Source organism: Tetrao urogallus (assembly GCF_951394365.1).
Source record: "Tetrao urogallus genome assembly, chromosome: 9".
Classification (NCBI taxonomy): Eukaryota; Metazoa; Chordata; class Aves; order Galliformes; family Phasianidae; genus Tetrao; species Tetrao urogallus.
This window is the reverse complement of record NC_136822.1, coordinates 19,731,530-19,747,671: the sequence shown is the minus strand read 5'-3', so window position 1 is coordinate 19,747,671 and position 16,142 is coordinate 19,731,530. Positions and strand designations below refer to the sequence as shown.

The window sequence follows — 16,142 nt, the reverse complement described above, 5'->3', positions numbered from 1 at the left end:
ACTTCTCATCTTCAGCTACACCTGGATATTGATAGCTCTTTCGTTTCAACACACCTTGGCCAAAATGTTTCCCGAAATCTCTGAGTGCTGAAGTCGGGACAAATGGTTATGATAAAACAACAAGCTGCGATTGGCAGTAAATCTAAGCGATTCATAAAGGCAGTTAAGTTGCAAGGCCTTCTGAGGAACAATCAAATTAAACAAATTGTTAGTCTGGATTGAAAAACGGTGAGCAGCGTAGAGGACGAAATGCCAATTGGCTGAATGCTCCATCATAAAAAATATTCCCAGATCCACATGCCTCATGCTGGTATTTTAGGACATCTGTGAAGTTGTTTCTGGTGGAATGTGACAACTGATAAGAAACATATCCCAAAATATCCAGAGAAAGGAGACAGTTAATTGCCTTTTTATTTACAACTTTAATTTTGTTTTTATTCTGTGCTTGTAATAGTCTGTCCTTTCAAGCTCAGTCTTTTTCTCTCAGGAAAATGCTGATTTTCCTTTCCTAGGAATTTAGTATGGCTGTGTTTGGGTTGCTTGGTTTTCACAGAGCACAAAGGGCAGCTGCAACATAGGCAGCTCTGGTAAGGGTTAAACTTGTGCGTTATTCTTTGAGCAGAAATGGCTAAGAGGCTCACTTTGGAGACAGACGTTTGTATTACCACCCTGTCATCAAAAGTTATTCTTTAAAATATAAATGTAAATGTAAGGATTGATTCTATCCTCCTTTGTACATCAGTTCTCACTGTGAGTGATTGAAATTCAGCCTTCAAAATCTAGACTAAAGCCATCTGGATCCATTATACATTAGATTATAATAAATATTATAGCAGAGCAGTAGTGGAGATCAACTATTTAACAGCATCATTTTAAAAGACTTAATCATGGTTAGCCTATTACCTTTAACGTAGTAATCTTTCAGTAGTGATTACTCGTGCATATGGTACTAATTCTCCATAGATTGTAATAAATGTCCTTATGTTTGCTTAGGTCCCTAAGATTTCACTGGAGAATTTAAAATTTAAAACATTAATTATACTCCAGTTCTGTTACAGAAGAAATTACTTACAAAATCAAATCTGTGTTTCATTGCATGTGGAGGGTGTTTTGTCATGGACTTTGGTGCCACTGGGATCAATCTACATCATATGAGATGTGATCCTTCAATGCATTTTGCTGTCCTACATAAATGCTCAGCAAGTTCTCAGCCATTATGAGTTTTGTTAAACTTCGACAGGAGAGGCAGTGGAATGGCAGAGATTCACTGAGGGAGAAAACTTGTCTGGCATCTATCATTTCTTTTTGTTATTCTCTCTTATGTTGTTCAGGCCAAGCCATAGAGAGACACAAAAATGGAAGGAAAGCGGTTCGTGCTTGAGGCTTTTTTAGCTCTATGTCAATGGAGTGAGAGGTCACGGACCTCACTCTGAAGCAGCTTATCTGACAACTGTGGATAGCTCGCGTGACTTTGGTGGAAACGCTCTTTGTTCCTGCCGTCCTCACTGCAGAGAGGGCTGGGGCTGCTCCAGGATGAAGAAGCTTTTGACATAATATTAAAAACAGCATAGGGAGCTGCTCCTGAGACGTGAAATGGGCTTCAGGCCAGTCAACATGTGGTTGGATGCTGCTGGAATCAGTTTCTGGCAACTACTGGTGTATTTATAGCACTGTGAAAAAAGGTTCAAGAAAATATCTATAAAAGGTGTAGTTGGCTGGGAAGTCAAATTTCCAGGAGCCAAGAGCAATGAGGCTTTCATGTTCTCAAATTTTGGAGTGAAGAGCTGAAACAGTTTCCTGTTTCAGGCAGGATCCTGAGGAAGCAGACAAACTAGCAATAAGGTTCCCATCAGCTGTCTGTAACTCGGAGGATGGGCAGATCTACTGGAGTGGTGTTAGAAACAAAACCCTGTAAGGGGTGTTGTCATGGGCAGAAAGACCATGCTACATCTCGAGTTGGGTGAACCCTGAGCCAGAAAGACATCACCAACCTCACCTTCAAGCTGCGGGTAACAGGATGCTTCCAAAATGTACTTCTGACGGTGCTTTAATAATAGTGGTAAGGAAAGACTTAGTGTATGTGGTTGGTATGAAAAGATTTAGGAACTATTGGTCATGGCAAAACCACCCAAACCAGAAGGGAAAATTCAGGAAATGAGTTAGAAATCTGTCTGCTTCTCCTGCCATTCTCAGAATAACATGTCAAATGCACAGGAAACTGTTAAATTAGAAAATGTCTTTATTAGATAACTGGTGGTTAGAGGCTAACCCTCTATAAATGGCAGGACTGCGTGTCAATTGCTGTAGCTGTCTGCATCGTTCTCCCCCAAAGCAGCAGCAGATGAGATGGCATTGGTAGCAGTCACGTAGCCAACAGTTTTGCCCTGCTTGAGCTGCTCCGTCTTGAACAAAACTAAGTGAAATGTTGCAAGGGTAAATAAATTGGTACGGGGGGAATTGCTGCATCCCCTTTTGTTAATGGAACGGCTCTTTCTAGTCTTGAGGAACAGCCCTGAAAGCTTTGCCAGGGAGAAGCCAAGTGTGTGGGAGTGTGGGAAACTGAATTAAAAAAGAGAAAAGCCAAATGATGACTGAAAGGAAAGGGAGGATGAAGAGAGAAACTCACTCAGAGTCCAATTAAATCATTGAATCAGGGTGTGCCCTTAGCTTCATTTCCATGAAATAGATGTTGCAGGGCTCACACCTCAGTGCCAGGGTTTGCACATGAAACAGATTTTCTGCACCAACAGATGGAAGCACTGACAAAGTATTCATGGAGATGAGAAGGGCTGAGGAGAGTATCTGCATGTTGGAAAAGTGTGTATCTGTTTAGCCCTGATGATCTGCTATCCTGATTTGAGCTGAAGCCAATTTTCAGCTTTATTTTAAAAGGCATCCCTTTAAAGCGTTACCGTAAGCTCTCCTTCTCTATGGAATGGTTTGAAAAACCCAGGGATTTCTCCAGGCACTCAGACCATGCTTTGATGCTTTCAGAAAACAGAAAAAAAAATATAAAGTTCCTCATACAGAGATTGCAAGAAATCTGTTGCCTGGAGACCTGCAAATACACATTCAGCCAGATTGCCAAAGTAGCCATAAGCTTTCCTTTGGTGGAGATTAAGAGAAGGAAGAAAGGAGCAAAGAAATGTCATTTGGAGGCAGGGAGATGAATGCAACTGTTGAACAACGATCCCATTGCTCTAGAAGCACAGGCTTTTCACTCCTCTGGTATACTGAAAACTAGGAGAAACTCATTGCCATATAACACTGGCTTAGTAGTCCATCCAGGTCTTGTGTTTGTTTGAGTGATTCCAAAACAAAGCCTTATCTTTCTCAGAGAATTTTCTGGCTTTGCATTTAAAGCATCTCACTCCTGTATCTACTTTCTGAGAAGGCATCACCTGAAATTCCGCATTACTGTCACACGCACATCTTTGAAGTCTTCCATCTACAGCTCGCTAGGTTTGCCAGAGCACTGCAAATTCCAGTTTGGTGGTAATGAGTAGATTATAGAGAATCCAACTTCTGCTGCTTGAACATTTTCACAAGATGAAACTTGCCCACTTTCTAGAACTGCTCAGTTAAAACAAGAGCACAATGAGGTTGTGCTGCTCATGGCTCCTTGTGATAAAGCAGGCTGCTGTTGCCCAATGGAAGAGAGACCAGAGCCCCATCTCCTTCCTCTGCCACGGAAAGGAAAAGAGAGAAAGTTGATTTGGTGTAGAAATCTAGGAGGAGAATCTCTGGGCTTGCTTTTCTTGCTACCTTCAAGGATGAGAAATAGGAGGAGGAGCCAGTCAGGCTCTCTGGGGCTTTGGCTTGGAGTCAAAAAGAGGTCCTCTGCCCAAGGCAGCCATCTGCTTGTCAGTGCTTTCTGCTGATCGTCTGAAAGCAAATAGAGTTAGAAAATGAAAATCGAATTTTGCACGAAGGCAACAAAGGGCTTATGACATGAAATGTGAAAGTCCCAGCAGCAGCGTAGCCCTAATTGCCTTTTTGTTTTCCTTAAAGCAGGGTGTCCAAAAGGTACTTACGGTTCAAACTGCCAAAAATCCTGTAAGTGCATGAATGGAGGCCATTGCGACCCAGTGTCGGGAACTTGTGATTGCGCGCCTGGTTTCATTGGAGCCGACTGTAGTAAAAGTAAGCCAACATTCATGTTCTGTTTCTTTCAAAAAAACAGCAGAGAGAATAATTTGTAAGAATTTGTCAGTATAAAAACAGACAGATTGCAGTTACCTCCTCCTTGAACTGTAAATCGGGATTCCAGCTTTGTAAAAATTCTCTTGCAAAATATTTTCCTTCTTTTCTGCGTGAGTAGAAGCAAGGACACTCATCCCAGGATTACAACCTACTTGCCCAAATTTGTTTCGAGAGCCAACTCAACATGAATTGCTCAAGTTCCTTCTTCCTGTCCAAAATTTCTAGGTTGAGAAATTGTCTCAATATTTTGTTTCATGCTACGGTGCCATTATTTTCAATAAATGGGAAAAAGAACAAGTTTTGTCATGGCAAAACTGGTAAAGGCTCCATGGCAACACTTCTCGTACTTCTCTATTTCAGGGCTAGATCATGTGGCTGAATTTCTGTGGTATTTCCAAAGTTAAGATCTCCTAATATGGATAAATATAGAGCCTTTGGGATTTCCACTTGCTATACCTGTACCAACTATAGAGGTTTCAGTGTTAATCAGAGCTTAACTGATGTTTTATCATCTTCAGTCCCTTTCTGAAGCTTCTTTCAGCTTATTCACAGAAAGACAATGCTTTAATGCTAAGCAGTTGGTAGCTTTGCTCTTCAGCATAGGAGAGCATCAGTATTAAGGAAGGAAAGAAGAATTTAGCTCGGAGCATGAGCAGCTGATATGTACACTTGCCTTACTGGGGGAAAACCTAGTAAGTATTTCATGTGAAAGTGTAGGCTATATTTACAACTTTAAAAGAAAGGTTTCAGAGGAAGAGGCAGTCATGTCTTTGGAAGGGATTTGTTTTCATAGTCGTTTTGAAGTGTGTTAGATGGAACAAAGAGGAAGCCAACTCCCATCTATAGATCCTGCCTTCTTTGGAAATGAAAACTGGCATACCCAAGGTGTTTAACAGAAGTCTGTGTTTCCTTCAGCTTGCCCAGAAAATCGATACGGGAAGGACTGCGCCCTGTTTTGTGCATGTGGTAAAGGTCAGTGTGACCCACGGACTGGCAGCTGTACCTGTCCTCCTGGCCAAATGGGACCTGGCTGTCAACAAGGTAACAAAGTGGGACCGGAGTTCAGCTCGTCAGCTGGGCTCATAGTTGCAAATTAAACTCAGTGCCAAGCATTGTGTTTCCCACTGTGTTTGAAGCCAATATTGGCTTGATAATGCTTGCTGCATTTTGCAGGATCTCAGCCTTGTCCCTCTCTTCCTCTGCCCTGCCCTTTTCCTACCCATCTCTGCCCATGTCTCACTGCCCTTCCACCAGCACCACTGCACTTCTGTGCAAAGATAAAGTCACTTCTTTCAAATACTGCAGCTCAAGCAGCATGAACCTAAAGATGGGGAAAGTGTTCTTACCACACGGGGAGGGCGCTGTGAATGAATGTTACATGGGATACTCAGCGGGAAGCATGTGTTTGCATTTATTCCCTGTCACTTTCATCTTTTGGGGGGATGCTAAATTTATTATTTTTTTTTTCCAAACTTTGTTAATTCTCTGTAGTGTGTCCCCAGGGATGGTTCGGCCCCAGCTGCCGCCTGACGTGCAGCTGTCAGAACGGTGCTATCTGTGACTACGTGGATGGCAGCTGCACTTGTGGACTCGGCTGGACAGGAAAATCGTGTGAGAAAGGTAATGTCCTCCTTTGGTAGTAGTGAACACATGCATTCAAGCAGGGGTTTGCAGTGGCTGTGGGCCTTCAAAAAAGGAACAGGTTTTGCTTAATTAATCTCACTACCAGCTGCTTTCATCGTTGTAGCTTCTCTCATGCTGCCTTGCCCAAAGTTAGAGCTTTAGATCTCTTTTTAGAAACAGTTTCCTCTTGAGTCTTGCTCTGTAATCCTTGTAAATTCCTTTGAATGGACTCTTATTTCTTCTCCTATCCAACTTTTTGTTCTTTTGTTCATGGGAACATTTTTTTTGTATCTTCTTTGAATTGCTCTCCCGAGGTCAGCAGAAGCCAGCATCTCAATCCCATCTTGTTACCTTCTCTCTCCATTTTCTCTTCCCTTTGGCACTGGACTGCAATTAAACTTCTCACATATTGACTTCCTTGATGTTCCGACAACATCTGTCCAAAATAATTGAAATTATCATGCTATCTTGTCCTCACTTCTCTGTGTCAGCTCTCAAAGCACACTGAGCAGAATGAGCACAGAGTCTTTTTGCGTGTCTTTTCTTTCTTTCCATCTCCTGAAAGGCATGAGATTCAGAGCTCTGCTTTATGTATATAGAATAGCTGCCAACTGGAGTGATGATGTCAATACCACTGTGGATGAGCACTAAAATACCTCTTCCCTTCATCTCCAAATTGGTGCTGTTTACCAATAACTGGCAAACACAGTGTTGCATGGACTGTGAGCATCTCTGCCTGCTCCTTGAAATTTGTATAACCATACATGGGCTGTGTTTGGGCTGCAAACTGTGATCGGGTTGTGCAGATGTGGAACAGTGTCTTGTGTGCATCCTCTAGATATGCTTAAACAAAACTACTTTGGTGTCCAATAGTTGGGAGAGATGTGCATGTTGCATAAAGGATGGAGTGCTGTATTGCTAGGAAGATCTTCATGGTTGTCTTTTGACATACATACCGAGCTATGGGAAAACTGAGTCTTTCTTTCCACAGCAGTGTGGTTTTGAGTCTGTTATGACTAGAAATCAAAGACCTCTAATCAGGTATCTTTCTGGTGATTAGATATGATGTTCTCCAAAGACCTGATATGCCATTTGCAGTTATGAATCTGATATGTACATGGCTATGCTCTGTTAAGTCGGTCTGCACTGCATCCAGTTATCACTTCCGCAGAAATTATGCCCATATTAGTTATATTGACCAGTCACTTTTGCATGACATGGTTTTCGACAGTTTGAGATGCACTTAGTTCAGTACAAGTAGATATCTAGTTATACATGGAAAGTCTACGTGTGAAAAAGAGACCTTCCCTTTTTTATGAAGAGTTCAAATACTGTGAATTCCAATGATAACATGGAGCAGGAAATGCTGTATGTTTTCTTTCACACTTTGTATGTGTCTAAAAGAAAGCATTGCTGTAGATGTAGAGGGTGGAAAAAGAAGATAGCATTTATTATGTGCCTTTACAACACTTGTGGGACTGGAAAGGCTCAATATAAACAATATAGTGAAAGAAAATTGAACTCTTCAAACATCTATAAAGTATAAATCCTCATCAAAGTATGTAAATACATAATAATGGTTCAGAAATGCTATGTCTTCAGTGAGCACGACTGCATGGAGAGAAAGAAATTCACAAGCGTTCACCTGAGCTCTGCAAGTTACTATTTGAGCGTCATGCCTCAGCTGTAAAAGCCATCAGATTTTGGTGTGAGATGGGTGTTTTTTTTGTCCTTTTTCTCTGTCCGCACGTGGCCAGCAGAATGTCTTCCTGGCAAGTATGGCCCCAGCTGCAGCTTGGACTGCTCATGCCAGCACAACGGCACCTGCGACAGGTTCACGGGCTGCTGCCACTGCCCAGCAGGGTTCTACGGCCGCTCTTGTGAGCATGGTGAGTACACAAACCCCCCACAGCCCCACCACCTGTCCTCCTGCAGGGACAAATGGGGACTCAGAGATGTTCCTGTAGAGCAAATGGAATTACTACCGGCAGTGGCAAATATCAATTTTGCTGGCTCCCAAAGAAGGTAGCTGCAAATATAGAGGAGCTCAAACGGATCCATGTTTTTCTTCCTCCTGTTTCCTCACTTGACACTTTTCCTTTCTCAGGGTGCCCCCCCGGGTTTTATGGGCTGAGCTGCCTTCATGCATGTGCCTGTAAAAACGGAGCGAGCTGCGACGCCGTGATGGGGCAGTGCGTTTGTCCCTCGGGGTACCATGGTATCCACTGCGAGAAAGGTACTTACACCTACTTGGTTTAAAAAGCAAATAAACCACATCCTTATCTAAATGTTTGTTTGTCCAGAACCACTTCTTCCATATTTTTCATGTTTCTTGAAACACTGAATTTGTGATTGCTTACCTGTTCTGTAGCTGGGTGTTCTCAGTTCCTTGTGCGTTAACCACTCTGGTTCTGATTAGCACAGTGAAAGTCCCGGTCTCCACGGTGTCTTGCAGCAATGAGTTCCACATGTTGTTTATTAAGAATAAGTTTCTTTTACTGATTTTAAGTTTGCTTCTAAAATTCCAAGTAAGATTATTAAATTGATGCATGTCAGACCAGTTGAGTGTTATGAAATGGTCTTCTAAAGAGCCCTAATTAAAAATGAAAATAAGTGCCAGTAACATTTTGGGACAGATTTACAAATACTTTTGATAAGTTGGATTAGATGAAACCAACTTAAAGAGAGTGCACATAAATATTATGCCTATCCGCTGCATTCGATCCTTCATTAAACTTGGCATTAGCACTGAGTTCAGCTCAGAGTTTACGAACTTTCCTCCGAGCCATCCTTCAAGCCCTCCTCTGGCTGATGTATTTGTTGTGATGTTGGTGTGCAGTTCTCCTAACAGGGGCATTTATGGGGCTCTTCCCTCCAGGCTGTGCCAGCGGGCGCTTTGGTGAGCAGTGCCAGCACCGGTGTGACTGCGGAGGAGCTCCTTGCAACCCAGCCACTGGGAAGTGCCTCTGCCCACCTGGAAAGACTGGGGACAAATGTGACATTGGTAAGGGAGTATTTCCTGTGTGCTGGCGTGCAGTGAAACCCATTGGTTGGTCTGAGCACAACAGCAAAAGGACGCAGTATAAAGTATTCCAGGACACACTGTTTGCAGCAGAGTATTCTCCTGCAGGTTGCCAGGTTTATCAATAGGCTTACTCTGATTTAATCAGTGTTTAAATTGATGCATCAATAGGAAAACCATGTATGGGCCAGTAGTAAGATGTCATGTCATGAGTGGCAGCACAGCACAACAGGAAGGGTTCCATGGGGATTTTGTCACAGGGGCACTTATGGGGTTCTTCAAAGATCTCAAAGAGTGTCTAATTTGAGGTGAGGGTGGTGGAACTGCTGCAGTGTTCCTGGCTCTGAGGACCAGCAGTAGTTTGGGAACACTGACTCCAAATAGTGTTGCCTCATTCGCAACACAGGAGCTGTGTGCTTGGTAAATGGTTGGCCCAGAGAAGCAGAATTGTTTTGCAACAGGGTTGTAAAAATAGGCGAGAGAATTCTCCTGTGAAGGAAACCGAGCAAACTGTCAAAAGCATTGAGGGCTGAGAGGCAGTAAGGACAGGGATTCTTGAGCCAGATTCTGATCTCAGTTGTGCTGGTGGAAATTTAGGGCAATCAGTTAAGAGAACTGCACTTTTCTTTTAGCAAGTGTGAAAAGGGATGTGTGATCCCAACAAGCAGTGTACAGGGTGGTGAGCATCCATGTGCTAACACTAAAGGATCACGCAAGGAACCACATTCCTCCCAATCCCCAGTATCACAGAGGGAGAATATTCCTCATCCTTTTGTTCTGGGATAGGGCAAGAAACAGCTCTGAACATCCTGTTATTAATGTAAGCAAGAAGTCAAGTGAATTCTGGGAGCCTGAAGGCTACTGCAATCCCAAAAACTAAAATGGAGATTGACTTGCTTGCCAACCTGCACCATCATCTTGCTAGAAACTGAGCAGCCCATCCTCCTGCACTGGTGCCACTGGACTTCAGCCACCCAGCACTCAGCACTGTGCATCAGAGGCCTTTCCAGTGCGATTCTAGCAGCAATGGAACACAAGGGGGAAGCTCAGCACCGATGATGTGAACCAAGGTTTTGCTTCTTGCAAACTCTAGGAGTCATTTTTATTTTTCTTAAATCAGCTAGGGTCGCCCCTGTCCATGAAAAGCTGTTATGGGGTAGGTTTTATTTGCATTTTTATTTTCAATTAGGCGCAGTTCATCTGTGATATAACTGTGAGCAGCTGTGTCTGTGCAGCAGCCATAAAGATAAAAGGCCTGATTTTAATTTGAACTCTGGTAAAGCACCCATTAAACAGGCAAAATGTTAATTAAAAAAAAAAGAAAGAGAGAGAGAGAGAGAATATAACAGACTTTTATGGGCGTTCCTTTTCTGTAGTAAATTAACATTGCAGACTTTCAAACAGATGTCTTAAATACACATTGTTATTAACATGAAAATGTGGTATTACATAAATTAAAATCAGGTCCAGAGGTGTTTGTGGAGACCTTTTCTCATAACATTTCCTAATTGAAAAGGCTGAGCTCTGAGCACTTGGGGAGGGTTGTCCCACGTGCTGGGGCTGCAGCTGATGTGGGGCTGGGGGCTTGGGTTAACCCTGCAGTGCTATGTGAGAAAGGCAGCCTGGGTTACTTACAGCACTGTTGGTGAGGTGAGGGAAAGAAGGCTGTTGTGTGCAGGGCTCTCAGCACCCTGCCATGGGACATGCTGGGGGCTTTTCCTTCTTACCTGTGCTCCGCCACATATAAAAAAAATTACAATGAGGATTTGCCCATAAAATATATTTGCCCATCCTTTGCAGAGCTGGGAGTGAGACCTTTGTGAGTTTACATTGCCAGGGGGTAAATGAATTGTGCAATGTGGACATGATGTACAAATATACCTAAAATGAATTAATTTCCATTTGGAAATTGCTTGAGTGAAAGCTCTTTTCTGCTCCACACTGATAGCCAGGCAGCCCCAAAACCTCTCCTTTTGTGCTGCCAGCCCCTGGGTGTATGCCAGGGATGGTTCCCATTTCAGGAACTTCTTCAGGTCAGGTGGGTCACAGTTTGGGTGGGCTGTGCAGCAGACAAAGCTTGAGGATTGCAAGGTGTTCCAAAGCGTCATGGCTCAGTATTAGCAGATGTAGATGTCAAAGCAGATTCCCAATCCCAAATCTGTACCTCCTGAGAGAAATACAGCAAAAGCATGTCATAATTTAGGACAATTTCCTGTACAGTATACTAATAACTTACTGAGGCTTTTTTAGTTTTATACTGATAAGCATATAACTTTAGGCAAAGTGAGAGTCTGGGTTAGAAGAATTAACCTCATGTAAAATTATATGAAGACGTTTTTTAAGAAACAATGCTATTTTCAGTCCATCTGTTGAGCCTCACAAAGCTTCCCCTAGTTTGCAGAGCTTGATGGAGGTCTGAGTTCTCACTGAAACCTGTGTGAGCTCTACGTTCTCTCCCAGTGAAAATCCAGGGACTTAAATATATTTTTTTTTCTAAGTAAACATCCTTGATTTCCCTCCTGTGCTTGCATTTCACCCTGAATGCTGACCTTGGTCTGAATTTCTATTGCATGCACTTTCAAGGATGCTCCTCAGCGTAGCGCAGCCATCAAGCAGGGAAAAGCACTTATCCTCTAATGAACACTTCTGTCCTTGCAGGCTGCCGGTCGGACCAGTATGGCCCCAACTGCTCTCTGCGATGCCAGTGTGCCAAAAAGTCCCAGTGCAACCCATACAATGGGAAATGTGTCTGTCCAGCCACGTGGATGGGGCCAACCTGCAAGGAAGGTAACACTGGACATTGGCTGTGTTATAGACATTGTGCTTTGGTTGTGTGTTGAAGAGCATGGTGAAATAGTGGCTGGGTAAGAAGATAAAACGTCGTAAGATTGATCTGTGTGGGTGACAAAATGCTCAACAAAAGGTTTTTGTTTGGTTCATTTTTTGGTTCTTCATTTAGATGATTGCTCATTTTAATGATGCGTAAGACCATGCAGAACTTTTCTCCCACTTATAATCTAAACATGGTCAGCTTGCTGGTAATGCCATGCAGTCCCTCCCTTAGTTTAAGAAATACTGTGGAACCTTCCATCTGAGGGACTTTTTTAATGTCTTGCTTGCTCTGCCTGCCTGTGTGAGGTGGCCAACATAACTCAGTCCTCTACCTTCCTCTGAAGGTTATCATTCATTAAATTGTATAAATGTAAATTCTATGATTTATATTGCAGTATTATGTTATATAGACCTAAGGCTGCATTTCTACTTAATTCTCTAGGTGGCCCTCCAAAGCTTCCTTTTTATGAAGAACAAACTCAAGAAGGAGGGAATATTTTTCCGAGAGCTCTACAACAGTAACGTTTGGACTAATAAATGTACTCTTTTATATGCACAGAAGGTATTTGAATTTGGATATGAAAACAGGTATTCAATTCAGCCTGAATTGTACTGAAGTATTCACACTTCTTATGGAAGACTACAGAGGCCTTTTAGTAGCTGGTTCCTTTTAAAAAGTTGAATCTGTTTCATGTATTTATTCCTAGCCTGTTGCCTCTCCATTAGTCTACTTGGGACATTCTTTCTGATAAGTAGTATAATTCGTTGCTTGAAAGCTTGGACATGTGGATTTTTTGTTTTCTTTTTGCTTTTTGTAAAACCAGCTCCAAAGAGGATCAGTAACACACCAATTTAAAGTGAGCCACGGCATGCTAAATGAGCATTTAACAGATTATGAAGCTAATGCAAGTTCACTGCAAAATCACGTTGCTCAGAAACCAGTGGGATTCACCAAGTCTGTGAAAAACATTGTATGTTCTAGAAAAGCATCCAGTCTTAAAGTTACAGCTGATGAAGAATCTGCCACCATCTTTGATAAGTTATTCATTCATTTAAGAATACATATCACATTTCAAGTGTGAATTGGCTGGCTGGAAGGTCTCCATCCATATCTTGTTTGCATCTGAGGCTCCTTTCTAAAGAGCACAATGTTAACTGTCAGGCTCCTCTGGTTTTCTGTGTTCTTCCATCTCATCAGTGGAGTTTCTCAGCAGTTTGTGAAGTCAAACTGTACAGCAGTTCTTGTAAAACTTTCCTACAATGGAGGAAGCTTTATCTTGGATGGAGAAAGCCAATAGTGAGGATAGATATGTAACAATAATCTGAGTTCTCTTTATGTAAAGGATTATAATGTGATCTTTACCACACAGTAATCTAATTATCAGCTCTAACAAGTCCTGATACCACTCAACAGCTGCTGTTGGTCACCTACAACAATGGCATTTTGGTGCTATTTTTGTCTCTTGAGACAGGCTGTTTTTTAATATAGGACCAAGTCATTATTAAGAAATAATATTCTTTATTTTAGTGTTCTGAGTTAACAAGGCTAAAAGATTTCAGAGTAACTCTTAGTACTTCTCTTTAGATTAAGAGTTACAAAACGTGCTCAGTAACCTCTTGAGTCTTACTAAATCAGGGGTGCCCTTGGTTAAAGGCACCAGGACCACGGGCTCTGGCCAGGTAGCACAAGCTCTTCCAGGTTTTGTGTTCATGCTAGCATTACCACTCACACACCACAACGAGTCGCAACTCTGCAAGGGATTTTTGTCATAGAAGAGAGAAAGTGGCAATAATTGAAGCTCACTTGTGATTTTGAATAATGTTTATGTTTGCAATTGGATAATGAGTATGTGAAGCAACAGTTACCTCTTGGTTCTCCTCAAGTCCTAAACCAATATGTCTGGTTCGAAGCAAGTAATGCTTGCTCACCTGGATCTGCAATTCAAGCTGTGATCTTTTGGAAGCAATAAAGGTTTACTAGGTGTTTTTTCAAGCCTCATGGAAGTCTTATTGTTGTTATTCAAAACTTCATGGGTGTTGGAAGCCGTTCTAAACTCAGTAGAGATATTTGTGACCGCAACCAGATGAACCAACCAACTGTGCTTTCAGCCAGAAAATGTCAGGAGCTGGTTCTGAACTCTTGTCCTTTCTTTATGGTAGCTCTGTAAACTGCAAAAAAACTTTTCCTGATGCAAATGTGATAAATCTATTGTTCCCAAACTAGTCTGAAGTGAGTTGTTCTCGGCAGGATTTTTTCTGTAAGCTGTGGTAGTTAAAATGTTCTTTTTGAGATGTGGTGGCCTAGGTCTGATCTCTAGCTCTGAAACTGGGGCAATTTCACTGATTTGGAAATGTTTAGGTAAATCTTGTGCAAGACGATTAGATATCATCATAGTAACTGATGGAGAAAAAAAGCATCCAGGTCCAGCAACAGGCATCTCTTGATTTCAACTACGGATTTACCGCAGAGCCAAACTATAATAGTAGTGTAAGCACTGCCTCATATTCAAGATTTTTCATATTAAAGAATGAGATTGGATGAGATCTGGAGGTCCAGGTTTCTCTTCGGCCACCTCCAAGGTTAAATGAGATTGCTCAGAGATTCATCCAGTTGTTTCCAATATCTCCATGGATGGAGAGCCCACAGCTTCTTTGGGACCATGCCCTAATGTATATTTCATATCCATGATTTATTTCTCCTAGTTTCTAACCAGAATTTCCCACATTTTGACTTCCATCCACTGCTTCTTGTCCTTTCAAGTGCACCTCTGAGAAGAGCTTGGCTTTATCTTGTCTGCAGCCCCCATGGGGTGGTTGAAGACAGGAGCAGACCTTCCCATGGTCTTCTCTTCCAAAGACTGAAGATACCCGGCTCCTTCAGCTCACCTTGCACGATGTGTGCCCCAGTTTCTTCTCACCTTACGGACCTTCCATTGGCCTTGTTACAGTTTCTTGGACATAGAAGTTTTTGGAAAGATACTCAATGTCTGATGTGGTTACTCAGCAGCTAATGCATAAAACCTGAGAGCTTACATTTTACTGTTCGACAGCAGCTTATAAAAAATACTGCCTTTTCTTATCTACATATCTAAGTATACTTATATGTGATTGGAGCAGCTAATCAAAGGGGAAACTTTTCTCAAGCCATATTCTTTACACCTGTGTATCTTGTTTACATTTTCCACAGTAACTTGATATTAGAATTGTAAATATGTACTATAAAGGAAATAAAAGATTTTGTATGAAGTATTATTAAAGAATGTCACCATTTTAGGTACGTGATGAAACACTTATTTTAAGTGGTTGACACTGAGTCTGTGCCAATGAATCAGAGGGCCAAGAAGATCTGCTTGGGAAATACTTCAGCAGACTTTTTTTTTTTAATTGGAAAATGCCAATTCATACAAAACTATTCATATGCAGCAGTCTTTTTTATTAACTCCTTCTTCAAAATACTTCTTAATTACTCAACGTTATTGCCCTGGTGAGAGAAGTTTACTTCAGTTCCATAGAACAGACTGTCCTGATTTGGGTCTCGATATCAGTTTTGGTTCCAAAACATAGAATAAAGTACAACTGTATGAAACTACGAATCAAAATTATGGATTTCAAATATTTTAGCAGACTTTTGATTGAGTACTTTTTGTTGTCTTTTCTTGGTTTGCTGTATGTGAAGGTTTTCACTTCTCACAAGGCAGGGAAAAATGCTTACAGGATATCAGAGAAAAGCTAAAGCTACTCATAATTAGCTATTAATTAAGTAATTTTACTTGCTTGTGATATGAATATTATGTTTTGATGCTATTCCTTTCTTCATATTAACAAATTTACCTTATTCTGTGCATGCTAACTTTTTTCTCTTAGAATGCGTGTACTTTTTGTAACGGAAAATCCACTAAATTATTATTCTAGTAAATTCACGTTATGGAAGGTGAGCTTAATTACTACTAAAACAATATAACTCCCCTTACTTTGTTCATCAGTGGAAGACTGTCGGGATGATAGCATCCTGAACATAGCACTGGCACTTGTTGAAAATGAAAGCAAAAAATTTCAGTGAAAATGCTTTTTGTGTTTAAATTTATGTCCGTCTTCCACTTGGTAAATAACTTTCTTGGCTCTGTGTCCCAGAGGACCTAAGTTAATTATGCTTTCTTCAAATGAGCGGTCTGTGTATTCCACTGTAGCACACTTGCACACACAGATAACTCCTTTCAGAAAGACATTTCAATTATTTTGAACATGCTGTTTCTGTGCCAGATGCCACTCTCTTACCTTGTTGTTCATTCCAGATAACTCCAGTTTGAGAAGAGTGGCAATGAGTTGAGTGTAACTCAGTGGGTCCGGCAGAATTTTATTCAATGAGAATTCATGAAACCTGAACAACATGTTTTAAGTTAGACTTTAGTATTTATAACACTATCCTCATAGGAAAACAATCAGAATTTTAAAAATTCCCCGC

The 16,142-nt window shown here is 41.5% G+C and overlaps 1 protein-coding gene across 1 annotated transcript in view; it reads left to right on the top strand.

The window, feature by feature from the left end:
* Positions 1-12,202, top strand: part of LOC306949647 (uncharacterized protein) — a gene marked incomplete at both ends in the record, with an annotated part of 158,255 nt that extends 146,053 nt beyond the window's left edge. Inside the window, 8 exons of the mRNA XM_079539640.1 lie at positions 4,015-4,143; positions 5,119-5,244; positions 5,695-5,823; positions 7,587-7,715; positions 7,934-8,062; positions 8,705-8,830; positions 11,507-11,635; positions 12,123-12,202. Of these exons, the coding sequence (XP_079395766.1) occupies positions 4,015-4,143; positions 5,119-5,244; positions 5,695-5,823; positions 7,587-7,715; positions 7,934-8,062; positions 8,705-8,830; positions 11,507-11,635; positions 12,123-12,202 (977 nt within the window). The remainder of the gene's footprint in view (positions 1-4,014; positions 4,144-5,118; positions 5,245-5,694; positions 5,824-7,586; positions 7,716-7,933; positions 8,063-8,704; positions 8,831-11,506; positions 11,636-12,122) is intronic.
* Positions 12,203-16,142: the final 3,940 nt, after the last annotated feature.